Below are 27,838 nucleotides of genomic sequence, written 5' to 3' on the forward strand. Positions count from 1 at the left end.
TCTCGACTGAACACTCAGCTTCCCCAATTTTACAGCTGGCGCCCAGATCCCTTAGCCTTGGCATCAGATGCCTTCTTGCAAGATTGATCTCATTCCCTCAATTACACCTTTCCTCCCTTTATCATGATCAACAAGGTCCTAGCTCACGCCAGACGTCAGCATGCTTCTCTTATTCTCATTGTCCCGTTTTGGCAGTCCCAAGTATGGTTTCCGACCCTCCTGGAACTCTCAGTGGATTTTCCATTGTTAATTCCATCCTTCCCAGACTTACTATTGGACCCTCTCCAGCGTCCTCACCCCCTCATTGTGGACAACATTCTCACTCTATCCGCCTGGAAGATCTCAGGAATTCCCAATCTTTCCCTGTCATTTCGTCAGAAGCTTCCCAATACATCTCAAATTCCTGGGCCCCTGGTACCAAGAAAGCCTATAAGTCAGCCTGGTCTTTATAGGACGGCTGGTGTTTGGGAAGGCATCTTGATCCCTTTTCAGCAGATGTAATTTTTGTAGTTAATTTCTTGGCCGCAGAAGCCAGTAAAGGTAAGGCTTTCCGTACTATCAACCTTCATAGGTCGGCTATTTCTTCTAACCATATCCATGTCAATGGGAAACCGATAGGCGAACATCCGTTGGTATGCAGATTAATGAAGGGAGTAACATTTTCCAAACCTCCTTTACCCAAATATAACCAATTATGGGACGTTAATGTTGTTCTAAAATTTCTGATTTCTTTGCCGGACAATCCTTTTTTATCTCTAAAAATATTATCTGCTAAGTTAACAATGTTATTGTGTCTAGTTTCCATTAAACATTTATCAGATGTAAAGGCTTTGGACGTCTCCAACCGCCAGTTCACCACTTCGGGGGTGCTGTTTTCGGTTATACGACGTACCAAGACCAGTTTATCGTCAGTTTTTTATCCTTATTTCCCACAGCATCCCAAATTATGTGTGGGCCAATGTCTTAAAGTTTATGAACAGAAAACTGCAGATTTGAGAACATCCTCCTCCCAACTTCTTATTTCCTTTAGGAAACCCTATCACCCGGTTTCGTCTGCCACCTTAGCTCGTTGGGTCAGGTGGATTATGTCCCTAGCGGGTATCGATATTTCCAGATTTGGTGCTCATTTTGCCAGAGGGGCTATGGCCTCCAAAGCCTTCTGGGCAGGCTCCCGTTTAGAGGATATTATGAAATCTGCAGACTGGTCTAATGACAATACCTTTAGAGTCTTTTATTGCAAACCTGTTGACGATGTTTCACTAAATGCAATTAATATGCTTTGAACTCGCATAATAGGAGCCTCCGGTCTAGTCATAAAATGTAGATTTTCCTAGTTTATGACGGAAAGTCTTAATTTTATTAAAGACATGGAGGCGAGTATTATCCCGCCTCTAGTTTAAAAATTGTTTTCTCCCTTTCTTTCTTCCAGCGCCAGTTCCAGCCGCTCAACCAGGGTCCTAGTACGATTTCTTCACACCTTGGGAAGGCTTCGTTCATGGCAAGCACAGGATCGTATTCTCCTGATTTAATGGAACACTCTTTCCTTTGTAGGATTTTGGACTTTTCTTCTAACGTTTTTGCTTTCCTGATGGCTTTGTTTATTCTTTGTTCTCTATTTCCGTTATTATTCAACAATTGACTTCATTCGCAAGAAAAGAGGGCTGCTTGCAGTCAAGTGACATCATAATGGCACGGCGGTGTTTCTATTGGTTAACATGTTATGTACTATGTTTTTAATCCCATTGGCTCTCTGTGTTAGACCCATGGGATTTGTAGTTTCTTCTTGACTGCTGTGTTAATAAAGCGAGAAGAGAAACGCATAATACTTGCCTCCATGTCTTTAATAAAATTAAGACTTTCCGTCATAAACTAGGAAAATCTACATTTTTGTCACAAAATTTCCTTTTTTGGATACTGGTTCTCAGATTGGCACTAGCTTTCCACACATTAGCCAATTAATTTATTGTTACTAAAATGAGTTAATGTTATGTTCTCTTGATGACTCTTGGGTTCCAGAAAAACCTTCTAAAAGGAACGATTATATTCCAGCCCTGAGGAAGTCAAGTGACGAAGCACGTGTTGGCTGCGATATCGTTGTAAGAAATGTGGACATTTTGGTTTTCTATGGATTTCCACCCAAATTAGAGGTGATGATAAGGATTTCAAGAACATTTGTTTGGAACTAAAAATGGACTTTAGAAATTAATATAACATCTTTGGTGAATTCAGTTTACTTGGACTCAGATGGACTCAAGAAACTGGATTTGTGTAAATTATTTAGACTGTATATTAAATGAGACAATTTGTAGTAATAGAAAACCAAGATTCTTGACATGTTGATGATGCACTTATCTGATAAATACTGATATGAATGGTCGCTCTGGTGAATTAGATGTGGTATACAAGTGTTATGCTTTAAGATTCCTTACCTTAGGAAGCTTACTTTGTCAACGGGTGCCACGTTATGTACATAATGAGGGTGAACTGGTCCATATGGAATAGGGCGTGGATGATGTAGGCCAGATCTGGAAGTCCAAGCTCCCAGCCCTGCGGATGGCCTCATTCGCCCTGTTGCCCACCACCCCAGCATGGGGGCCCCGGGAGTGTGCCATGGATCCAACACCGCCTGTCCGCCAGCACAATAAAGGCACCCATGCCCAGCCGCGTGGGAAACAACACATCTCGGTCCTCCTAGTTACCAATGTGAGTAGTTTGGTTCAAATGTCGTCGGCGGAATGCGGAGTGAGAAGGGGGCCCAGCATTGAGTCCACAGAATCAGAGCGGGTCTCCTGTACAGCTTCAGTGTCTGCCTGATACGACAACGTTGTGGGGTGGACAGCCACAAATCGCGTGGTCTCATGCAGCAAATGAGAGCGCTCCTCCACTACCTGTGCCAGAGAGGGCTTGATCCCCAAGCGGGTCCGGCGTTTGAGCTTCACCTTGTGGGGCGACCATCCCTCTTCCACATCCTCCGGTTGTGCGGACTGGGCGAGACCCTTGGCATGGAGCCAGGTCCAGGCATCTTCTGAAGAGGCAAAGATGTGCACTTTAGAACCGTCCTGTACACAGAGTTTGTCAGGAAACAGGAGAGCATATTTAATGTTGTGTTCACGGAGGCGCTTCTTTACCTGGTGGAAGGACCAAATTTATTCTGAACCTCCGCAGTAAAGTCCGGGTAGGCCGTTATCAATGTATTTTCAAATTTCAGAGGGCCTACTTTGCGAAACAGCTGTAGTATTAGGTCCCTGTCCCAATAATTGAGTAATCTGGCTTTCATGGGGCGGGGTGAGCTCCCAGTGGCAGGGGTCTGCCTGGGACTCTGTGGGCTCGTTCAATCAAGAAGAACTTTGGGATTCTGTCCCCCAAGACAGTGTCTGTGAGCCACTTTTCTATGAACAATTCGGCATTGGGACCCTCAAACCTCTCCAGAAACCCCACCAAACAGATGTTGTTCCACCTCGATTTCCCCTCCACATCCTCCCCCCTGCGCCTTAGTCCATCCACCTCTGTTGACAGGTGGAGCATCTTCTCCTAAAGTTCTCTTACAGTGGGAGTCAATTCAACCAGATCTTTTTCCATGTCTGTGACCCGGTCAGCCAGCGCGCGATAGTCAGTTCAGAGTAAGTTGACATCTGTTATTACTTCACCAACTTTCGATTCCAGTGTGGTTTTGGTGTCCATTATAGCCTGCAGCACCCTTTCAAATTGTGAGGTGTGGTTGTGTAAAGTACCTTCCATCTGTCGCAGTGCCTGGAAGGTTGTGTCCTGCTCCTTAGGTGGGACGTCAGGTGCGTCCATGGTCCCTGCAGGCGCTCTAGTTTTCTTTGGCTTGCCCATTCGGCCTCTGCTACATAGGGGGAGGCCCCGGGGGGCTGCCCACACGGGTCCACGCCAAGCATGTCGACACAGGGGAAGGATGCAGAGGGGAGGGCAGCCGCCGCTCTGTCCAGCGTCTCTCTGGGGCGCCGAGAGGGCCCCGTCACCATGAAGTGTGGGCTCTGTCCCACTGGGCCCCCACCGGGCGAGTAACATCGAAGATAGAACCGGTGATGTGTTCCAAGTTAACAGATGTGGTGCCGTGTAAATGATTCCAGTCCTTTCCTCCCTGGAACACCACTTATGTAGGGGGCCAATACGGCCGAGCCCCAAGTCTGGGAGAATACCATGCCCCACAGGTCAGGGCCGGGTGAGCAGGGAGCATGAATCAGTCTGCCCCTGTCACAGGGCACAGTCAATGGAGCAGCAGCCCACGAGGCTGGCTCCCGATGTTGCGTCGCCATGGCACGGCTCCACCGCTCAGCGCCAGCCGCTCCCTTCTATGGCACTCGCTGGGCCTAGTAAGGGAAGCACTCGACCCCAGACCTTAGGTCGAGACCGGGTCCAACAGAGTGTGGCCCGACATGCACCGCCGACACGTTGCACCCAGTTCCTGGTGATCTCTCGCGGCCACACATGGCACTGCGTGGCCCAATCTGCCTCGGGCCGCAGAGTGCGACCCCCTCTGATGTTGGGGGGCGGCGCCAGCCAGCTGGACACCGCTCGTGTCTCTGCGGCGGTGTCGGGTCCACTCACCGGTGGCAGCGCACGATTGCGCCGCAGGCCCTGCCCCCTCGGCCCACGAGTCTGCACTGGTGCTCCGCTCTCGTTTTCTGGGTCTGCTCCCATCCGGTGGGGGCCGGAGTGCTGCGGGTGATCTTGGTCAACAGGGCACTTGGCGATCCACTGGAGAGGTCAGGTGCCTTTTATCAGGAGATTTTGGCTGGCCGGGAGCAGAGCTGCAGATTAAGCTGCCGCTCCTGTCGCCATCTTGGCCACGCCCCCATGATAAGGGTCAATGACCCTCCAAGATATGCACTCTTCTCAGTTATTGCTTCAACCAAGGAATATAGACAATGAACGCTCTGGTTTTCCCTAACAGAAAAATCATTGCTATAAAAGTTAATCATAACAACATCAAAATCTGAACCCCACCTCAGATCGAAGGCCTGCATAGTTTACCCCCAACACCGTCAGTATTGGCTATATTCTGCAGCTTTGCTTGACCTGCAGGGGAGGAAGTTGCAAAAAGTTTAAAGCATGAACACCCGTCAAAACAGACATCATTCCGAACCCACGTTTTCTGCAACAACAAAAAAATCATAGCTAATAATCATAGCACACTAATCCTCAATGCGTATCTTAGATGCCAAGGCAGCACTATTCTAGCTTAAGAACCTCAGCTTTGTCTCACCCTGATTACGGAGGGACAATATCTAGCCTTCCTTGCTAACCACAGGCCCAGTTGAGCTAAAAGCGAGGACCTGATTACCCCCTGGGTTTGGGTCAATTGTATAAGTATGCAGGTGGGGAACAAAGGGAAGTTTTTTAAGCTCAGTGAAAGATCCTGGACTACCCCTAATTTCCTGAGGAAGGGGAGTGATCAGAAAGCTCAAGTATATAGTATTCATTTTTGCAGAGTCCGTAGAGCCTGAGGTTTTAACACAATCACGCCCCCTTCCACTCTGACAGTCATTGTACTCAAGGCCAAAGAGTACCATAAATCTGTTCCCAAGCAGGGGTGGATCCATGTGCTCTAATGAGGGAGGGGTTGAAACGAGACTTGTTTGGCGACATGCAAAAGGGAAGTAGGAGCCAAATGTTGACAAAAAAGAGTCCAGCGGAAGGATCTTTATTGTTCCTGACTTTACTACAACTGCCCTATGTTGTCACAAGATGTCCCCAGCAACCAGAGGCCTACAAATGTTTACAATTATGCAGTCTCCATGGAAATTTCTGGGTAAGGGCTCCACTCTCCCAACTCTTTGCACAGAGAAGATTTCCTCGTAGAGATTACAATTGCATCTCACACTTAAATTGAGTCAGTGTGTCACCCTAATGTTTAGTTCCATTGTTGTTTCTGTCACAGTAAGGGTCAAACTTTGAACGGTGGCTAATATTATAACATAAGGGCAGGAGGCTGGTGGTAAATTAATCACAGGAAGAGGTGCTTAGGAAGTCTGTCCCCAACTGAGGCTGATTCCCTACTAACACAAGGCAAATGTAAAGAGTGAATGCCCCACTCTGGTTTCTAGGTTCAGGAGGGGGTCCTAAGAGTGTAATAGGCCTCTGCTTGTTTCCACGATCTCTATCATGCACTTCCCTTTCATGGATCCGGCGGTCATATATGATTGAGTTAATCTTACATCTACATTAGACAACTCTTTAACTGGGCCTCATTAACACCCCTTGCCATTGTTAATCTGGCTTTTGAGAGATACCTCAAAGGCAGAGAGACAGTCGTGCATAGGACATAGTTTTAGATCAAGCAGGTCCCTACGTTTTCCACTTATGCAACTCCAAAGGGCATAATCTGTCCATGAAGAGTTAAATATCATACTAAGCTTTAAGCAGTCAATGAGGGATTTGGGTTCCCCGTCTTAGGCTTTGAGACTCTTTTTCTCCATTTGGCTACAGGGCCTAGACCAGGAGAGGGTGTATCAAGTTCAATACCATTTATGCCTCCTTCTTCATTTTGTACCACCTACGTATTAGGAGTCGATCGGGTGGGGGTATGGAAACTAGTGAGATCATCGATGGTTGTGCTGGTGTGCGCTAGTGGAGCCCATGAGCCACAGAGTTAACTTTCCGTTTTCACAATTTGATAATAATGCAATACAGTGAAGGGAGAAGTGAAGCAGGCTCCCTTCCACAAATCCCTCCATAATCAGGAAAAAACACAAAAAACACAGAGTACCTTAAGAGTCAGTGAGGTCTCCAAGGTTGGAATAATGGTTGTAAAGGGTAAAACCAAGGGAAGTGGCCCAGCCTCCTCCTTGCAATGACTGGCGATGACAGTCCATATTGGCCTGGTCTTGGCCTGGCTGTCTGTCCAGGCATGTCCCACGCAAATCACGTGCTGCAAGATCCTTAAAGCACTTTTCAGGTGGGCCCTACCTTGCCACAAAGAAGGTAGTGGCTTAGTCCCAACCCAGCCTCTCCACACACGTTCACTAGAGTTGACCAAGGGCAGCCGGTATCACTCCCACACTGCAGGATCCTTTACGTGCTTTTAAGCACATCACAGCCTTGGGCCTCACCTTGCCTCAAAGAAGGCTGGGAGCCACAGTCCCACCCGAGTCTCGCCAGGTAAATTCACAAGAGGACAGCTGGTATCACTCCCACATTGCTGGATCCTTAAAGTGCTTTGAAGCTTGTTGCAGCTTCTGGCCCTGTCTTGCTTCATAGAAGGCGGGGGGATGTAGTCCCACCCCAACCTCACCAGTTAACTTCACCAAAGTTCATCAGAGGCAGCCAATATCACTCCCCGGCGGACTGCTTCTCCAAAGGAACTGACTGATTATAATCATTATTGTAACAAATTTTAACAAGCCCGTTCTACACTTCCTACCAACTTCTGTCTTATTGAACTGACATTATGTAGATGCACACCAGTGATATGGATAATGGACTACAATCAGACAATTTGATCAAACAGTGAAACCAAGACTCTTCCTAGGTTCTCTGGTTCCATGTTGAGCTGTTCAGCCACTAGATGAATATTTTTTATCTCCTAGTGTGAAATCAAAGGTTAATGCTTTGCATTACATTTTTTGAGAGTTTACAGCAGAACACCATTTTCACTATGTTAACTCAATATGTGGTATTACATGTTAACTCAAATTGAAACAAGAAGACTCTACAAAATTGCCAAGTTAAGTGGAGCGAATAGAAGGTGCACTCTTTTCATGTTGATGTCACCTGCTTTCCCTGACTTAAAAATGAGGCTATTAGAAGGCCTAGCCTCCTTTTAGTTCGAGGTTCCAGGAGGAACTTGTATCATGCTAGAGTATGGCATCTGTTTCGAGCTTAGCTTGTGAGTTACACACTCCACGTTGGAACTGTGTGTCCCAGTGACAGGAAACAGGTGGCTAAGATCCTGGCTGGGTTATCCCGACGGAATATTAAGTGAAGTTCCTCCATTTCTAACAAACAAGTCAGTGCTTCAAGTCCGGTGAAAAGCTATGTGTTAGTAATGTGAAATTACTAGGAGTTACAACAGACCAGAATGACATGATACTAGAAGAGCTATATACGGGACTCAGCTCTGAAATAAGAGGAATGCTGCAAGTCATCATTGACGTACCTGGAAACAGCGTGGATTGGGATACCAGTAATTTATAGCAGGGCACCTGCAAGACAGGAGCAAGGAGAAATGGAAGTGCTATGTGTGAAATTCCCCACTAGAACAGCAAGGTTGCTGCAGGTATTCGCCCGTGTGCTGGGTGCAACAGAGGGTCAAAGTGTGGGAGCAGCAGGGGTGTTTGTGAGAAGTTTTAGGATAGGAATGAGCTACTTTGTCTGAGCTATGCAGTAAGTCTCAATACTGAAATATGAAGGTTATTAGATGCAGTGACAGCTGTCTGTATTAAAAGGTGCAGCAATATCAGGAGGTGTTATAGTTAGAACCGAGGTGTGTAATAGGGCAGAGCCTGTGCAGGCACCCTTTATGAATACACAGCCATCTATGTACTGGAGAACTACATCTATTTGTGGTGCAGACATGAAGAATAAAAGCAGAATCTAGTGGAAAACTAAACTCATCAAAAAAGCCTTTTAGTAATGTGTTGCATAAAGATATTAGAATCAGTTTAATGTAAGTCAAATTTAACAATGGGGCTCACAATGTGTAGATAAATGCACAGATATTCTTTTTTTTCCTGTAAAAACATTTTGTGTACAAAAATAAAACATTTACTAAGAAATATCTCCTTTCTGCTCACCACTGCTCATTTGAGAAAAGGATTTGCTCCTTTGTTCAAACTGAAGCTGCAACGATGCTCAGTGAGCTGCCTTTCGCCTTGGCTGCTTGCAGTAGGCAAAATTACCTCACAACTTGACTCACAACTTGAATGGCAAAACGTATTGCAGTCGAACAGTGTAAGAAATTGGGTTTGTTTTGGTACAAAGCATACAGTCTTAATTTAGAGACAACGTGTAAAATGTTTATGCATTACTAAAACAGTAATAAAGTCAAAATGCAGAACAATACAAATCCCAAAATGAATTTAAAAAGTAAAGTAACATTTAATACACAAATTAACTCCAAAATGACAAAATTTTGAAAAGGGGAACTAGAGATATGAATGTTTAAAGATTTAAGTAGAAATAGCGCCAAGAAGGTCAAAGTGACAATGACAGTCAATGGTTGTGGTGGAATAGGACTTAGGCGCAATTTGATGCTGACCGTGTTGGAGTGCAGATTGGGTATACAGATCAGTTTTACCCTGGTAAAAGATTTTACCTTCTGATTTGAATCCTTTAAGTCCCATTATACATCAGGAACACACTTCTAAAGCCCCACAGAACCTCAGAAAAGGCACTTTGAGGTGGCAGGCAGTAGCCACAGCAGGGCCCCGTCCAGGTCCAGTTGCCACTGGTCTGCTGGCCAGTTGCAACAAAAGGCCTCTTTTAGCTTGTTGTGTACATGTAGATTCAACAGAAGGTCAGCCCTTGGAGCCCACTTCTTTGCCCTGAGCACAAGAAGGAGTGCAGGTCAAGTCTTCTAGGTTCTTCTCAGGTCTCAGACAGAAAGTACAGCCTCTTCTGAACTTCCACAGGTCAAGGAGTGTTCTAAAGTGAGTACCTAGAGATGCCACATTTATGTCTTGCACAATCTTGTAGGTGGGAGTAGCCCCTGGGGACGCCCTAACTAAAGGTTCCCAGTGCTACCGCTACCCACTTTTGGGCATTTCCAAGATGACTGAAGTCTTAGGACACACTAACTTGGGCTCTGAGGGCGCTGGGTGTCTGTGGGCAGTGTACTATGGCAATACTATTTTCCTCCCATATCTAACACCAAAATACAGTTTTAGGGAGTCCATGTACCCAGAAGAACCTCAGAGACAGATTTCTGGTAGGACAATAGATAAGCTTTCAGCAACCAGACAGCGGATACACATCAAAGAGATTTGGCATTCTGTTTCCCTCCTTTGACATGTGCCCCAAATGTTCTATGGAATCTCATCAGACCTGTCAGACAGGCTGACACTGTAATGTCTAAGAGAGTCCCACTGCGATTGGGGTCTGACGGGTTGGCAGAGCAACACAAGAGCCTTGCCCCAGTTTCAGCTGACATGTGCTTTTGACAAGGGAGGCCACTTTGAAGTGCGCTCTGGTGTCATATGAAAAACCCCAACTGACCAATCCCGTGCCACACACAGCAGTAGGCAGTGTGTGGTGGGGTTTTGGCTGCCTTGGGGGTCAGGCTCAGGGCCTAGGCCCTTCAACCAACCCAATGTTGCACATGACCGAACCTTGTGCGTGGTGGGGTGTTGGCTGTCAGGGGGTGGTGAGTGCAGAGCTTGGCATGTGGCCAGGCCCTCCACCCAACTACAAATAGTGCTTATTAAAAAAAAAAAACTAGAGATTCACTGAGAAAAACTGATTTAAGGGCTGTTATGGCTAGGTATGATAATAATAGCTTACTTTACATTTAAAGAAAACCTCAGAACTGAGCTGTCTGGAACATGAACACCCACCATGCTTTCCTTATAACTCCACAAAATCCACCACTATTGACATGTTCAATTACATCATTGATGACATCACTGATAACATTTCAAATGACATCATTATTGACAACACTGGGCATGGTGTGGGCACAACTTCTAGTTTCCTCAGTAAACTATAACTGGTGAATTCCAGTGCTTTTGAAGGTTTAAACCTTATGTTTTCACTGCCATTTTTATCTAACTATAACATCATATGAACCTTTTTTAATGTAGAATAAGAGAATAAGATATTATTAACATACCTAACCATAGCATCAAGTTAACCTGTATTTTTTTTCCAGAGACACTATATATATATATATATATATATATATATATATATATATATATATATATATATATATATATATATATATAAAATATATATATATATAAAATATATATATATATATATATATATATTTATGTGTGTGTGTGTGCGCGCAAATAAATATGTATACATTTGTATCCGTGCACACTGACAGTATGTGTGAGATATGGAAAATAGCATAGGAAAGTCCAGTGTTGAAACGGCAGTTAAAGAAATATTAGGCTGATAAAATAATTAATCGTTGTTACACGGGACTGTGAAACCGGGCATGATATAGTGCCTTATATAATGGTATAATGATGATACCATTCAGAAATTAGAACTTGATGTGGTGTGAAAACAAAATAGCCATGAATGGTGTCTCCGAGGAACGTTTCAACCATCCCTGCAAAGGTTGCCTCTGCGCTGATCTTGCTTCATAGTGTGCTATGCATAGGACAGCTAGCCCAGATCCTCTTATGCACAGTTCGGTTCACGCTGCAGGTCTTGGTGTAGCATTTCCTGTGCATTCTCCTTGTACGCATAATAATACTCAACCTCAATGTTAGTGCTCTTTCAAGCACGCATTTCATGTATTTAATAAGGAATTACCTTTCTGAAATATTTAATTGACTTTTTAATTCAATTATTTATTCATAAACTACACTCTTGTGTTCTTGTGTGGTTAGGAACATGCATTTGCATAAGAAAACGTAATATGCATAGTTACATTTTCCTTGCCTTTCAAAGGTAGCAACTTTCTATTGAGGAAACTAGTTTTTCTCAGACAAACTTAAATCTGAAATATTTGTTGTGCATCTTCCTGGAAGGGTGTTTCTCTGCATATGTATTTGTATAAAAAGAGTATGTTTGAACGCACAATAACGTATGGGACATGCTGTGTGTTCAGTGGAAAGATGAGACTTCTTTTATCCCCGTTCAAGAGCTATTCCTTGGCATATGGTGCAATAAAGTTCTCCGGAGATGGATTTATTTTTCAATCACTTTACTTATTTGGCCTTTTTTTCTAAAGGGTTCCATTTAGTAAAAGAGAAAAGTCACAGCCTTAACCAATACTAAAAATATGTCTCATGGTCATAGACCCGAAGGAGTTTGAAGCTTGAAGACGTTTGTCATATTGATGTTCAATAAGCGAGGTGAGGAAACCGCAGTTTGCTCTTCATAGGGATCTTCTTAGAGGGGGTCTTGAGTAAGATGATCAGCAATGAGGGAAGGCAAGGTTGCCCATGTTGTAAATCATTCCTTAGTGGTATGAAGTGAATTATTCACAAGCCTGATGTTAGAGTCAAAGAGCAGTAGGGAGTTATGTGAGTCGGTCAGTACATATCGTGCTAGCTCCAGGCAGGAGAATAATAGCAGATGCTCCGAGAAACGTTTTGGTTGTATGGTAGATTATCACACAGACAAAAGAGGATTTTGGTCCAGTGATGATTTTTCACAATTGAGTTTTTGAAGGACTTGTATTTTGAAGCCAGATAACCTGTTGCCCAGGATTGATTCATAGAAGACTTGGCTACCCCACCTCCTGAACTATGTTGTGCCGGAGATAAATATGGCCAGTTGATGAAAGGTACTAGTGGACAGGCAAGAAAGATCTCATAACCAGGTATCAGTGAATGATGGTATGTTGGGGAGTCTTACGTGAAGATTTCAAGGATATCCGAAGTGTGCTTAGCTGTTCACTTAGGACTGTAGAGTGCTCACCTGAAGGGAGTTGATTCAGGAAGAATATGGGATGTGTTCAGTATGGAGGAAGTGGATCTGTTAGTCATTGTTGTGCAGTGGCAATTGTTCTGTATTCTTTTGTAGTGGTACTCGTTCTGTAGTCCATCTATTTAAGAATGGTGGCATAGGAGTAAAACTGTCTTCATAGAGAAGCTATTGGTTCCAAATGCTTATATCCTTGGTGATATACATCAGAGTGAGTGGTGGAGATTTTGTGATTTCATGGCAAGAACCGAGGAGGCTTCAAGTAGGCCAGCGGTGTGGAATGCTGCAGGATCTTCAATAGCGAAGGCAGCATGGAGGTGAAGAGTCAGATTAAGAGCAAACGACCTCCCAGTACAGCTTGGGAACGTATTGGTGTCCTGGTTTAAATATATTTGTCCCACTGTGGTCTTTTTGTGTTCTGCATGTAATTCACTTAAAATTCGTAATACAAAATAAGTAGAGAAAAGGATTGTGCGACCTTGATCAGTTACTGCACCGTCATTGGGTGGTGGTAGCGGTGGGGGGGTCCGTTCAATGAGACTTCAGACTCTGGTGGTCATTACAACCTCGGCTGTCTTTTTACAAGACCGCCGAGGGACCGCAGTGCGGAAGACCGCCAGTAGTGGCGGTTTGCCGCTCGGCGTATTATGACTGTTGGATGCTCTCTGTCCTTTTTCTGACAGAGAGCCGCCAACAGCCATACTGGCGGGCGGCTGGGAAGTGGAGGTTGCTCCACCTCCACGCCAACAGAACACCGCCCAGCGAATCACGTCCTGTGATTCGGCGTGGCGGTGTTCTGTTGATGGTGTGGTGTCGGCGGAGCAGCCCCCATGGCTCCCATCCCCTCCCGGAGGATCGTCAGACCAGGTATGTCGATCGTTCGTGAGGGGAAGGGGGTGGGGGGGTGTAGTGTGTTGTGTGTTGTGTGCGTGCATGGGGGTGTGCGTGTGTGTATGTAGGGGGGGTGTGTGAGTGCGTGTATGCTTGCGGGGGTGTTGTGTGTTTGGGAATGAGTGCGTGTATGTCTGTAGGTATGTCTGTATGGATGTGTGCGTGTATGTTTGAATGTGGGTGTGCGTGTCTGACTGTGTGTGTGGATGTTGGCATGTATGTCGGTGTGTGTGCGTGTGTGTGTTGGTGGTGCCTGCGTGCGTGTTGTGTGTGTGTGAGTTCTGTGATGTTGGGGGTCGGGTGGGGAGAGGGGCCCTGCCACCTTAGGAGGTGGCAGGGGTATTGGGGGTGTAGGGGAGGGAGTCGGGGTGGGGGAGGGGGGTGTAGGAGACCCCTATCAGTGCCAGGGAAGGAATTCCCTGGCACTGATAGTGCTTACCGCCATGGATTTCATGGCGGTACCAACCGCAGGAAATCCACGGTGGTAAGCCGGGTCCAAATACCGCCGGCGGTATAGTGACGGCTGCTTGGCTGGAGACCCTGGTCTCCAGCCCGGTGGTCGTCTCCGCCCTGGCGGGCGGAACGGAGACCCGGCGGATGACCATGGCGGTAACCGCCATGGTCATAATACGCTGAGGAAAGACTGCCAGCCTGTTGGCGGTCTTACTGCCGCTTCTCCGCCTTCCGCCAGGGTCATAATGACCCCCTCTGTCTGATTGTGTAGTTGAAGAGCAAGGGTCCTAATAAGGATGAATAATTAGTCAAATGCATTTAAGAAGCTTCAGGGTACTTGGATCATGATGATTTTACCGTTTTAGAGATACACTGTCCTACTGCATCTGCATTTCGGTTTGGTTTGAATGATTTGGGAGGAGCATCAACAGAATGACTTTATGGGTAGAGATGTTATATTCAGATTCTTCGGACATTTTGCTGATGGCTAGCTGGTGAGGGTTTTGGAGAGAAAGAGGTGGTGAGCTTGGATGCACCGTTCAGATCGCCATGACAGTGGTCATGAAAGAGAGTTTCTGGGTCTTTAGTGAAACTGTTGTTTTGGGTTTTTCCTCACTCGTTTTATGACTATTGTTTGGGCCTTGGCGATGTTGAAGAAGACCACTCAAGCTCTCCCTAGGCAGCTTGTACTGGGGCTCGATGTGGGATTTCTAAGAGTACCCATCTACAGGGATGACTGAACATACCACGCCTTTCAAGCAGTAGACATTAACGCAAACTAAGCTGATAAAAGGCTTGAAGACTGTCCTCAGTACCAATTTCTTTGGCAGATTAACAGACCATTTACACTGGCATACATGGATGATATCGCTCATGAAGCTTTTACACTGCATTCCAGCAATTCTTTAATTCGTTTAAATGTTAACGTCATATTTTTTATCTGGGCCGACTGTTGATGCCACTGTGTTTTTATTTTCATCTCAGTGGACAATTTAAAAGCGAACTATTGGCATAATCACCCACCCTCTCTTATAGGAGAAGGGGAGATTTGTCAATCTCCAAAGGGTAGAGGGGAAAAAGATGTTAGAAAGGACATAGAAGAGGGAGAACATCAAAGCAGAGCCGAACACAGAGAGCATTAGAAAAAGAGTGAGAAACTGCGAGAATCATATTTTTTTTATAGAAAGACCAACCTTTAGGATCTGATATTTCTTTTTCCGAGCAGGGAACACAGTCAAAGCAGCAAGGGGCTTCTCCCTGACGGGAAGCCCGTCTAAACCCCATTGGGCAGGGCATACTGCACACCGAGTTAGGGATCTGCCAATGGAGAATTAGAAATTCGAATTCAGAACGCATTTGTGGCCTCCACTTTTTGACTGAAAGAATTGAAAGACAGTAACATTGTCATTTATTATTTTTTCATTTTATACCAAGTCACTCTGCACTTGCTTCTGTACCCCTCGCGCACACACACCTGGCTAAGGTGCACCTGTTCGGCCGTGTATCTCTATAAAATGAGTTTATGCTTCTTCTAACGGAATGGCCATTCATTTAAGTGACAATTGTTGAAATAACACAATGTTCCTCAAGATTGCCACACCGATCATGTGATAGCTGTCTACTGTTATTCAGTGCTTGTGATTAAAATTGTTAATGTTCCTCCCCTGGATAGTATTTATGAGCCAGATGTCTTATTTGCAGAATTTAATTGTATCTGAAAGGAAATTGTTTTCTTTGGTAGGATCGTCTGGCATATACTCATCGGCGGAGGAGTCTATTCTAGTGATACAAGATAGAAGGTGGGCTACTATTAAATTGTTCTTTGTGATGCATAGCTGCCTAGCCACATAAAAATAAGTTGACTTCAAAAGACTCTGTGGGAAAAGGAGCCAAGATAGAATTAAAAAATACGATTTATTTAAAGTTTACTTTACAACCATTATGTGCATACAATATTTAGAATATTTAAAAATATTGCACATTTCATAGATCTCAAGGTACTTCGTCATCCAACAATCAAATAAAGACCTGCAACTGGAGGATCTCCTAGAACACAACCATGAAATACGACGCCTTTAAGCAGATCACCAACAGAGCAGCCAAGCTTTCATCCTAAACTTTAGTTAAGACTGAATTTGCTAAAAAATGCAATGTATAGGCAGTTCTGCCATCTTATGAGACTAGGAGCCAACAGCAATATCTGACTTTTCATTTCTCTGTGGCTGGGAAACACGCTTTGCTGCTTTTCCGCCTCAAGCTTTTCCCATCTGAGGACTTTGTCCCCTCCTGGAAGCTGTCTTGGTCCAATAACCACTGCCGATAATGCAGATATATCCATGAAACGTTTCTCCATCTGCTTTTTATGTGCCAGGCCCTCTTAACACACAGGCGAAAAGCACTTATGACCAGCTTTAAGAATTCCGCAAAGCAGATCATGCCACCCAGCAGTAATAGTTCTACTAAATGGGAATTCAAGTCAGTTATCTGCAAGGCAGTGAGGTTCCTCACCTATGCTTCAAAGTAGCTGAAAGGGCACATAAATTGTTCAGGTGGGGAGGTGATGGTGGGAGGGGGCTTGTGGGTCTTCACCCGCAGTGGCTTGGTACTGGTGAACCCAGTCGTGGTTTGTCGCACATACATCAGCAGTTTTTTGGTTTTACCTCTGACTTGTGGACAGAGGGATCCCTCATATTGCTCATTCTCATTTTGCAATTGAAGCACCTTAGTCTAGCGATCCTACAATGTATTAAGACTGCAACTCCAGATGCCGCTCATATCATAAGCACAAGTACTTTACACCTCAGCATAACAGTAATGTTCTCCATTCCAGGGCCTGTTGTCTGATAGCTCTAATTGTCCTGGATGGTGCTTCCCAAAAGCTCTTCACGAGTTTGTTTTAATATTCGCTATCAAGTAACTAAATTGACTAAAAAACATAACTAATTTGGTTCATGTGTACTATTGACTACAGAGGTCCAACTGGAAGCACTTTAGTCAGCGAACACACCCATAATGCAGGAAGATCATGTCTCTACATGTCGTGGCCACTTCAAGCACTAGTACTTTATTTTCCAGACTGGATTACTATCTTCTGTATTCAATGCCTTGCTGACTTGAGTGAAATACAGCCATACAATCGGACATCATGTGTTACACATTAACCAACCAGAGTTTTTATCTCTTTTACTGCTTGTTCATGTAAATATATTTAATAATTTATATTGTAATGATTTGAATTTATCAAACAATAAAGCATTTCAGATCCTCACGTTTCATAAAACACTGAAAACTCAACCTCTTAACTGCACATCTTCATATCATTTGGATTCATCTGATAATGTTGTTTTATTTCAGTAATTCTAAGCAATTCTGCAATATTCTCACTTAATACAATTTCTAATAATATTGAATGCTTCAGCCCAAAACAAAAGTAGAATACATGTACAGATAGCACGGTGGCAATAGCAGAGCATTTTAGTTTCTGTTACTAGTATTTAGTTAAAACTGAACACCAGAAATATGGTGCTGTTTAAAGCTAGGTTGTTTTGTGCTTGTTATGTTATGATATGCTTCCGGGAGGGTACCCTGGGGTTCAGCAGGTATGAGTCTAGCCACACAAGGGGCCTAGTGGAACTTTTCGACAAAGTCCTGTCTTCAGTTTCTTTCGAAATTCAAGAAGCAAGGAGGAGGACCTCCTGTGAAGCACCGGGTTGTTACACGCTTTAGGAGGGATGTGTGAGAAGGCTCGACCAATGGATCAGGATTTCCATACATGTGAGATGTGTGCAAGTAAGAGTCCAGATGAGCTGAGGTGTCTGAAAGGTTTGTGAAGGCAGATGCAATTGTTGAGGTATGCTGGACTTGTGTTATGTAGTGCCCTTAAAGTGTGGGTGAGGAGTTTGAATTGTGCTAATTTGTGAACTGGGAGCCAGCGGAGCGCCTTCATGTGTGGTGTGATGCGAGTGCTGTGTGGGAGTTTGGTTGAGGGTGATTCTAGCCAATGAGGTCTGAATGGTCTGCAGCCTTCTGGTGAGTTTTGTGTTGATCTCAGCATACAGAGTGTTCACATAGTCCAGCTTACTTGTGACCCAGGCATGCATGATAGTTTTCCGGGTGCTGATTGAGAGCCATTTGACATCATCCTCAGCATCTTCAGGATAAAGAAGAATGAGAGTGTGACAGCATTGACTTGGGCGATCCTGTCAAGTTTGCTGTAGATGATGATCTCAAGGTCCAAGGCGTGGCTGGTGGGAGTGGGTCCTTTCTCTGTTGGCTACCAGGTGCAGTCCAACTGATGTACTCTTCCCAAAGACCACAATTTGGGTCTTGTCAGTGTTCAGCTTTAGACAGTTGGTCTTCAGCGAATGGGCGATTTCATTCATGCAGCCACTGCACTTCATCTGGGTACCAGGTGCCTTGTCTGTGTGGGAAAGAATGAGTTGCTTGTCATCGGCTTAGGAGATGACGCTGATGTCATGAGAGCAGATAATGCTGGCTAGAAGGATCATGTATGAGGTCTGGGCTCAAGGAGCATCCTTGTGGAACTCCTCAGATGAGGTCACAGACACCCGAGGGGTACGGTGTTTAGGTTGATTGACTGGGTCCTTCCAGTCAGGAAGGAGCAGATCCATCGAAGTGCATGCCCTTTGATTCTGATGTTGTGTAGGTATTGGTTGATGATGGAGTGGGAGACTGTGTCAAATGCTGCAGAGAGATCCAGGAGGATGAAGTCCGCCCGCCATGTCTCAGCCATGTAGATGTCATCTGTGGCAGCGATAATGGCACTTTTCATGCTGAGATTGGGTCTGAAACTAGACTGAGTGGTGTTGAGGGGTTGGTGGTCATTGAGGTGTTTGGTGAAGTGTCTGTTGATTGTTTTCTCTAAGAGAAATCAGTCTGTAGTTGGTGAATGTTGAAGAGGTTCAGGCACAGAGGCTTTCTTCAGCAAACAGAGGAAAGTTGTGAATTTATATCTACCTGGGATGGCAGTAGAAGAGATGCAGGCTTTCAGAATGGGTTTGAGCATGGCACTGATTGGAATGCAGTCCATTGAAGTAGGCTTGGTGGAGACAGGGGTCTGAGGAGGCCCCTGAGCAGATGCACTTTATCGAGATGGAAGTTTCTTCTGGGTTGATGATGTGCCATATGGTTAACACTGGTTCCTTGGATAAGAACGGGAAGCGTCTGGCAAGGTCTGCCACATCTAGTTGTGGGTTTAAGTTGTTGTAAATAAAGGTGATCTTGTTACTGAAAAATTGAGAAAGATTGATGCAGATGTCCTGCACTGGGGTGATCTAGTTGGAGGCGGATGCTGGTGAGGTGAAATCTTTCACAGTGCTGAAGATTTCTTTGTTTTTGTTTGAGCGGGCATCGGTGGGGTTCACCAGAGCAGCATATTTGGTCATTCGGATCATTTGGTCTTAGCGTCTTAGGGTAGATGTGAACATAGTCCTGTCAGCATTGTCCTGGCTAATTCTCCATTTGCGCTCCAGTAGTTTCTGGTGACATTTTGGCATTCTGAGCTCCTCTGTGCACTAGCTGGCCTGGGGCCTGAATCTTTTTGAACTGCTGTATTTGAGGGGAGCCAGGGAGTCAGTGCAGGTGGTGATCCAATTGTTGAAATTCTTGAAGGCTTTGGGGAATCTGTTGCTGTGTTCAGGTCTGTGGGTGTTGAGATCGGTGTTCCATCCTTGTCATTGATGCTGTTCCAGTTTTGGCAGGCTGGTCTGGCAGGGGTACATGTACATTGGATTTGATGGGGATGCTGAAAATGACAAGGCAGTGGTCTGTCCAAGGGACTAATGTGAGCTTATGGAGTCACGTCAGATGTTGTCAACTGTGGTGAAAATAGAGTCCACAAAGTGTCCGGTGATAGGGTTAGGTCCCTTTACTCATAGAGTGAGACCCAGGCTTCCAAGGTCTTCAAAGAGTGATATTGAGTTGAGATCGGCATGTTCCTCCATGTGGAAGTTCAGTTCTCCATATAGGATGCATTTGCTAGCATCAAGGGGGAGTACTGCAATGAAGTCTGTAATGGTGTCGGTGAATTAGGGGCACTGTCCCAATGATCTATAGAATAGTGCCACTTAGGGTGAACTTGGCTGTGAGTGTGGCACTTGGAGGTGTTCCATATTAGAGGATAATGTATCCATGAAAGAGGTGCAGCTGATGGTGTTCTTTATGGAAGATGGTGATCCGACCACCAGGCTTGTGAAGACTGTCTTGCCTGGCAGTCTTGTAGCTGAGGGGATGGCTGTGGTGATGTCAGTTGCCGCAGGGTTCACCCAAGTTTCCTTTAGAAAACATAGGTTCAAGGCATTGTTGTGCACCGGTCCTATTGCTCTGTGGCATGTTTGGTGAGTGAGCTGTTGTTGAGGAGCATGCAAGTGAGTATGGAAGGTTGTTCTCCCAAATATTTATTTATCCTTTTTGGTAGGTGCCCACTTAGAAGTTCTCCCACTCACAAACTCCAAAATGCCCAAGCATATTTTGCCTGCGACTTAAGAAATGTGCATGTCCGTCTTCCAGAGGCAGCCTTCCAGTGGATGCTTTACTTCCCATTACCAGCTTACACCAGCACAAATACTCTCCTTGCGTTTTGAAGCTAGCTCAAGACCTTGTTGAATGAAAAGGAGAGGGCAGAAACTTAGATAGCTTTTCCTGAATGAGCGCCTTACATTAGAAAATTGATCCACATTGGAAACAATCCAAATGTGAAGCCAAAATGTTAATATGGGAACTGCCATGCCAATATCTTTTTATCAAAGGAACATAGGTTTGCTGTGGAAACAAGACACTGAATTTATTCAGATTATTTTTAAGAGCATCATCCATCTTGTTCCGCCTTCCACAAGGAACTCCAGTATAGGTCATCATTAACCTTTACGCAAACATCATTAACCTTTTCTCAAAAACCTTTACCTTTATATAATCTCTGTAAAAAGAGTACCTGCTCTTACCATACTTAATGTCAGGAATTTGTTTTTAAGACAACTGGAGTATTTCCTCACAAAACCTGGAGAGTGCATCTAGTAAACATTGTAACTCTATTGCAGTTGGATCAGGAGACTAAGGATGTGTTCAGAACTAAACTTAGTGAGAAGGAGTCCTAGGGCAGTAGCCACAGTAAGGAACACACAGATCAAGAGGTAGTGCTGGAAAATCACACGCCTGTTTTACCCCCACCTCAAGTCCACCCTTGTATAGACAGTGCTGCAATTTGATGCTTCTTAAAATGCCCTGGTGCCATGGTGTCCATCTATAAATAACCCAAGGAGAGTGGATTCACCCTAACAGGCTTCTGTCAAGTTTATCAAAAGCTTTGCCAAAGTGAACAGATCTACAATGAAGTGCCTTAGTGTAGGAAAGTACCATCTTGCCTGGCATGTTACCCCCATTTTTACTTATATGTCAGTTTGTTTTTGCCTGTGTCACTGGGATCCTGCTAGCCAGGACCCCAGTGTTCATAATTGTGGTGTGTATGTGTTCCCTGTGTGGTGCCTAACTGTATCACAGAGGCTCTGCTAACCAGAACCTCAGTGTTTATGCTCTCTCTGCTTTTAAAATTGTCACTTCAGGCTAGTGACTATTTTCTCCAGTTCTTATTGGCACACTGGAACACCCTTATAATTCCCTAGTATATGGTACCTAGGTTCCCAGGGTATTGGGGTTCCAGGAGATCCCTATGGGCTGCAGCATTTCTTTTACGACCCATAGGGAGCTCAGACAATTCTTACACAGGACTGCCACTGCAGCCTGAGTGAAATAACGTCCACGTTATTTCACAGCCATTTTACACTGCACTTAAGTAACTTAAAAGTCACCTATATGTCTAACCCTCACTTAATGAAGGTTAGGTGCAAAGTTACTAAGTGTGAGGGCACCCTGGCACTAGCCAAGGTGCCCCCACATTGTTAAGGGCAATTTCCCCAATCTTTGTGAGTGTGGGGACACCATTACACGCGTGAATCACATATAGGTCAATACCTATGTGTAGCTTTACAATGGTAACTCCGAACATGGCCATGTAACATGTCTAAGATCATGGCATTGTCCCCCCGAGCCAAATCTGGGATTGGGGTGCCAATCCCATACATCTCCGGGGCTCCAGCATGGACCCCGGGAACTGCCAAACTAGCTCTCTGGGGTTTTCTCTGCAGCTATTCCTGCTGCCTACCCTCAGACAGGTTTCTGCCCTCCTGGGGTCTGGGCAGCCCAGTCCCAGGAAGGCAGAACAAAGGATTTCCTCTGAGAGAGGGTGTTACACCCTCTCCCTTTGGAAATAGGTGTTAAGGGCTGGGGAGGAGTAGCCTCCCCCCAGCCTCTGAAAATGCTTTGAAGGGCACCGATGGTGCCCTCCTTGCATAAGCCAGCCTACACCGGTTCAGGGAGCCCCCAGCCCCTGCTCTGGCATGAAACTGGACAAAGGAAAGGGGAGTGACCTCTCCCCTGTCCATCACCACCCCAGGGGTGGTGCCCAGAGCTCCTCCAGTGTGTCCCAGACCTCTGCCATCTTGAATGCAGATGTGTGAGGGCACAATGGAGAGCTCTGAGTGGCCAGTGCCAGCAGGTGATGTCAGAGACCCTTCCTGATAGGCTCTTACCTGGTTACGTAGCCAATCCTCCGGCTATTTAGGGTCTCTCCTGTGGGTTTCTCTTCAGATAACGAATGCAAGAGCTCACCAGAGTTTCTCTGCACTTCTCTCTTCGACTTCTGCCAAGGATCGATCACTGACTGCTCCAGGACGCCTCCAAAACTGCAACAAAGTGGCAAGAAGACTACCAGCAACATTGTAGCGCCTAATCCTGCCGGCTTTCTCGACTGTTTCCTGGTGGTGTATGCTCTGAGGGCTGTCTGCCTTCACCCTGCACTGGATGCCAAGAAGAAATCTCCCGTGGGTCGACAGAATCTCCCCCCTGCTAAATCAGGCACCAAACTTCTGCATCACCGGTCCTCTGGGTCCCCTCTCATCTTGACGAGCATGGTCCCTGGAACACACGAGCTGGATCCAAGTGTCCCCGACAGTCCTTCTGTCCAAATTTGGTGGAAGTAAGTCCTTGCCTCCCCACGCTAAACAGTAATCCTGTGTACTGCGTGATCTTCAGCTGCTAGGGCTTCTGCGCACTTTTGCAAGATTTCCTTCGTGCACAGCACAGCCCAGATCCCCAGCACTCGCTGAGTTGACCTCCGGCTTCGTGGGACCCTCTTTTGTTGTGTTGAGACGACCGCCATGCTCAGATTTCTTGAACGCCTGTTCAAGTGCTTCTGCGGGTGCTGCCTGCTTCTGACTGGGCTCTCTGTATTGCTGAGCGCCCCCTCTGTCTCCTCCTCCAAGGGGCGACCTCCTGGACTCTTGCAGCTAGCAAGGCTTGTTTGTGGTCTTTCTGCGTGGAAACAACTCTGCATCCTCCAGCACGCCTTGGGACATCTTCTGACCAAAGGAGAAGTTCATGGCACCTTCCGTTGTTGCAGAATCTTTGGCTTCTTCCACCCGGAGGCAGCCCTTTTGCACCTTCATCCGGGGTTTAGTGAGCTCCTGCCCCCATCTGGAAACTTGCGTGACTCTTGGACTTGGTCCCCTTCCTTTTCAGGTCCTCACGACCAGGAATCCTTCTTCAGTGCTTTGCAGTCAGTTGTTGTCTTTGCAGAATCCCCTATCTCAACTTTACTGTCTTTCTTGGGTACTAGGGTAACTTTACTCCTACTTTTCAGGGCCTTGGAGTGGGGTATCTTGGACACCCTTAGTGTTTTCTTACACTCCCTGCGACCCTCTACACACTACACTAGTCCTGGGGTCCATTTGTGGTTCGCATTCCATTTTTGGAGTATATGGTTTGTGTTGCCCCTAGGCCTATTGTCTCCTAATGCATTCTATTGTGTTCTACAGTGTTTGCACTACTTTTCTAAGTGTTTTACTTACCTGATTTTGGTTTGTGTGTATATTTTGGGTATTTTACTTACCTCCTAAGGGAGTATATCCCTAAGACACTTTTGGCATATTGTCACTAAAATAAAGTACTTTTTAGTAACTCTGAGTATTGTGTTTCTTATGATATAGTGCTATGTTGTGAGAAACTAGGGCTGATTGCAGAGGCCCCATAACTTTTTGCCCCCATTTTCCACTTTATGCTGGTGTTTTCCTGACTCTGATGGTGCCCTGGGTACTGCTAACCAGTCCCAGGGCCTGTGCTCTGTGTAAAATGGATATGCAAATTAGGCTAATTATAATTGGCTAAGTTAACCTACCTATAAGTCCCTAGTATATGGTAGGGCATGTAGGTTTAGGGACCACAGCATAGGTGGTGCACACCTAGGTGCATTGCTGAGGTGCCCAGTGTCATTTTAAAAGCAAGCCTGCCTTGCTGGCTGCTTTTAAATTAAAGTTATATGCAAATTCGACTTTGGAATTAAAGGTACTTCCAAAGTCTTAAACTACCTTATTTTTACATATAAGTCACCCCTAAGGTGTGCCCTATGTGCCCCTAGGGCTGGGTGCCATGTAACTATAAGCAGGGATTTTATAAAAATAGATTTATAAGCCCTGGTGAGGTAAAAACAGCCAAATTCGTTTTTCCCTCATTGAAGTAAATGGCCTTCATAGGCTAGAATGGGCAGACTTTATTTTAAATTTTAAAGTCTCCTTAAATGTTACATACCAAGAATTTGGTATCAAATTGATTGTTATAATAAATCCCACAACTTCCAGTTGTTGGATTTAATATAACCAGTTCAGGTAAAAAGTTTAGACTTTACCTAAAAAGTTGCCAATTTCAGCTCTGCATTGTTTTTGCTGCTGTGCTCTGATTGGCCAGCCTGCAGCAGCTTCTGCCAGGCTACTTTAATGAGGTGTGAAGTGGCCTGGCTTCACACAAAGGAATGTGCTTGGGGGAGAGAATCTCCCCTCAGCAGATGGTGAGGCAGGAAGGGGGAGGGCTGCCAAACTGGTCTTCAAAGGCAGAGAAGGACATCTGGAGCACCCAGCAACACCCCCACATCCTGCAACCCCAGACAGCTAGGTGCCCCCTTGATTAGATTAGGAGAGGGCAGGAGAGGGGTGTGTTTATGATTTTTAGCCACACCAGTGGGTGGGCTCAGCCAGATCTCTCCTCTAAAAATCAGATTCAGCCATGTTGGATTTTTGGAGACTGTTGCCTTTTGGGATGGATTTTTGCCACACTTCCCAGGAAGTGGTCATCACAGGGGGACGACCCTGTACCTGATTGGAGAACCAGGGCCCCCCTGCTTTTCACCCAGGAGCAAGAATAAAACTGGCAGACCTGCCCCCACACCTCAGATCCCCTCCAGAATTCAACAAGAAAGGAACTAAAGAAGAAGAAGGACTGCCCTGCTGGACCCCTGGCCTGCACCTGGACCCTGCACTCAGAAGGACTGCACCAGCTGCACACTTGGGCTTCACCACAAGAAGGACTTTGCCTGGCTTCAACTGGTTCAAGGAGGGACTCCCTGTTTGCTACAGGTGAAAAATTGCTAAACCAGAGTCCCCTGCACCAACTCCTGAAGAAAGCGACCAGCTGACCACTGTCCAGTGGCCAAAAAGGAGTTTGCGCCAGGTGCATTCTGGGAGTTGAAGTCCGCACCCCCCAAGGACCATCACAGAACTTCTGGACCCTTGGGGTGAGCTGTGGACCCCAAAAGAACCTTAAAAGAACATCTGGGTGAAGCCCCAGAAGTTTGGAAAAGATTTGAGAATTTTTGGAAAAAAGCTCCAGAGAGGGACCGACCCGCCCCAGAAATTCTAGCCGGCTTGCCTCAACCGCGACCCGGCCTGACTTCGTGGTTCGTCCCGGTAAAGAAAAACATCCAAAAAAGAGACTAAGGGGGTTATTCCAACTTTGGAGGAGGTGTTAATCCGTCCCAAAAGTGACGGATATACCACCAGCCGTATTACGAGTTCCATAGGATATAATGGACTCGTAATACGGCTGGTGGTAAATCCGTCACTTCTCCGTCACTTTTGGGACGGATTAACACCTCCTCCAAAGTTGGAATAACCCCCTAAGTCCGAACGTAAAAAGTTGACCGGGACCTCCCACCCATCGTATCCGAGAAGGGCTCCATGGACGTCGGATCAAGATCCAGGTTTACCCCGGTCGAAGGATTTTCATCTCGAAAAAACGACTAAGTCCGAAGGTAAAAGTCTCCACCGAGGAAACCCACATCGCGTATCCGGACAAGGGCTCCAGGAGGTCGGATTCAACTGGCAGGTTCGTCCCGGTGAAAAAAAACTTCAAAATAAAGACTAAGTCAGAAGGTAACTTTTTAACCGAGGCCTCCCGCGACCTGTAGCCAAGCAGGGCTCCATCGCGGTCGGCCTGAAAGTTTGACTTTGCCCCGGTCGAGGTGCAACCAGATGACCCGATTGGCGCTTTTTGTTTCTAAGCGCTAGAAAAGTAATAATTCTTTAAAAATTCATATCCCCGGTCCCCTGAACCGATTTTAATCGTTTTTGTGTCATTTTAAAGATAAAAATATAAACTATTTTTATAAATTGGTTTTGGATTTTTAAACTGTTTCCTGTGTTTTATTTAATTACTGTTTTGTGATATTTGAATGCTTTACACTTTGTCTCCTAAGTTAAGCCTTGACGCTCGTTGCTAAGCTACCAAGGGTTGAGCTGGGATTAATTTACTGAGACCTAACTGTACCTATGTGGAGGTTAGTGGCTTGTTGCTCGGTGTAGGTACCTACCTGCCCTACCAATAACCCATTTTCCAACATAATTGGAAGCAGCGACGGGATCCTGTACTTGTGTTCAATATCACGTTACAGTTTTAGGTAAAACAAATTAAAAATCCTTTAAATTGTCCTAGTGCAAAAATGGTTTTTAATTTTTAATTTGGATTAATTTCAAATATTGAATTTTAGTAATTTTTCTAAATTCTTGTTTCCAATTTTTGCAAAAAGTTTTTGTTGACACAAAACTAGGGAACCATGGAGCTTGATCTGGCTAGCCTACCCACACTGACAGTAGTCCAGCTTAGGGGGTTGTGTATTGAAAGAGGGTTGCCTGCAACCACTGATCTCAGGAAGCAAATCCTGATCACATCCCTGACAGCATGGGCTGAGGCCCAAGAGGTAGAGTCAGAAGAAGCTCCAGAGGAGGGAGAAAGAAGGGAGGATGCAAGCTCTAACCACTCAGGGGAGGGAAGGCATCTGAGCCTAAGTGAGGATGAGGAAGAACGGTCCTCAGTAAACACAGTCACTAGGGGCAGATCCAAAGCTAGTGGTGGGAAGGGGGTCCTTTCAGGAGGAGAGAACCCATCCATCAGAGAAAGAGAGCTGGAGGCCCAGCTAGCATATATAGCTTTGGAAGCAGAGAAGCTGGCCCTAGAAAAGAAAAACTGGGCAAACAAAGAGAAAAGAGATGGAGGCAGCGATAAAGAAGCTGAGGTGTCCATGGGTGGGGGAGTTTGCCCCAGATTACCCAAGGGGGTGGTTCCTGCTTATGTAGAGGGGGATGACATAGATAAGTGGCTGGGGGCCTTTGAGAGGGCACTCCAAATGAGAAGGGTTAGGCCTCAATACTGGGGTTCCCTTTTGTGGGAGTTGGTCCCCAACTCAGGGAGGGATAGGCTTCTGACCTTAAGGGGGGAGGAGGCAGATTCATACCCTAGTATGAAGAGGTGCTTAGTCAAGAAGTTTGGTCTGACCCCAGAGCAATATAGAATGAAGTTCAGGGACACCCAGAAGGTCAGTACCCAGTCTTGGGTTGACTTTGTGGACATTTCACTAAAGGCACTAGAGGGCTGGATTATTGGTAACAAAGTAGATACTTATGAGGGTTTATACAATCTGATCATGAGAGAGCACATCTTGACCAATTGTACCCAAGAAAGGTTACGCCAGCATCTAGTGGACTCTAAGCAGACCAACCCTAGAGAGCTAGGGGAGGCAGCTGATGAG

General features: G+C 45.6%; 1 protein-coding gene across 1 annotated transcript in view; it reads right to left on the reverse strand.

Annotated features, from left to right (window-relative positions):
- Positions 1–27,838, reverse strand: part of LOC138265108 (vomeronasal type-2 receptor 26-like) — a 97,249-nt gene that overhangs the window by 26,691 nt on the left and 42,720 nt on the right. Inside the window, exon 3 of the mRNA XM_069212650.1 lies at positions 15,108–15,231. Within this exon, the coding sequence (XP_069068751.1) occupies positions 15,108–15,231 (124 nt within the window). The remainder of the gene's footprint in view (positions 1–15,107; positions 15,232–27,838) is intronic.

This window comes from Pleurodeles waltl, chromosome 11 (assembly GCF_031143425.1).
Source record: "Pleurodeles waltl isolate 20211129_DDA chromosome 11, aPleWal1.hap1.20221129, whole genome shotgun sequence".
NCBI lineage: Eukaryota > Metazoa > Chordata > Amphibia > Caudata > Salamandridae > Pleurodeles > Pleurodeles waltl.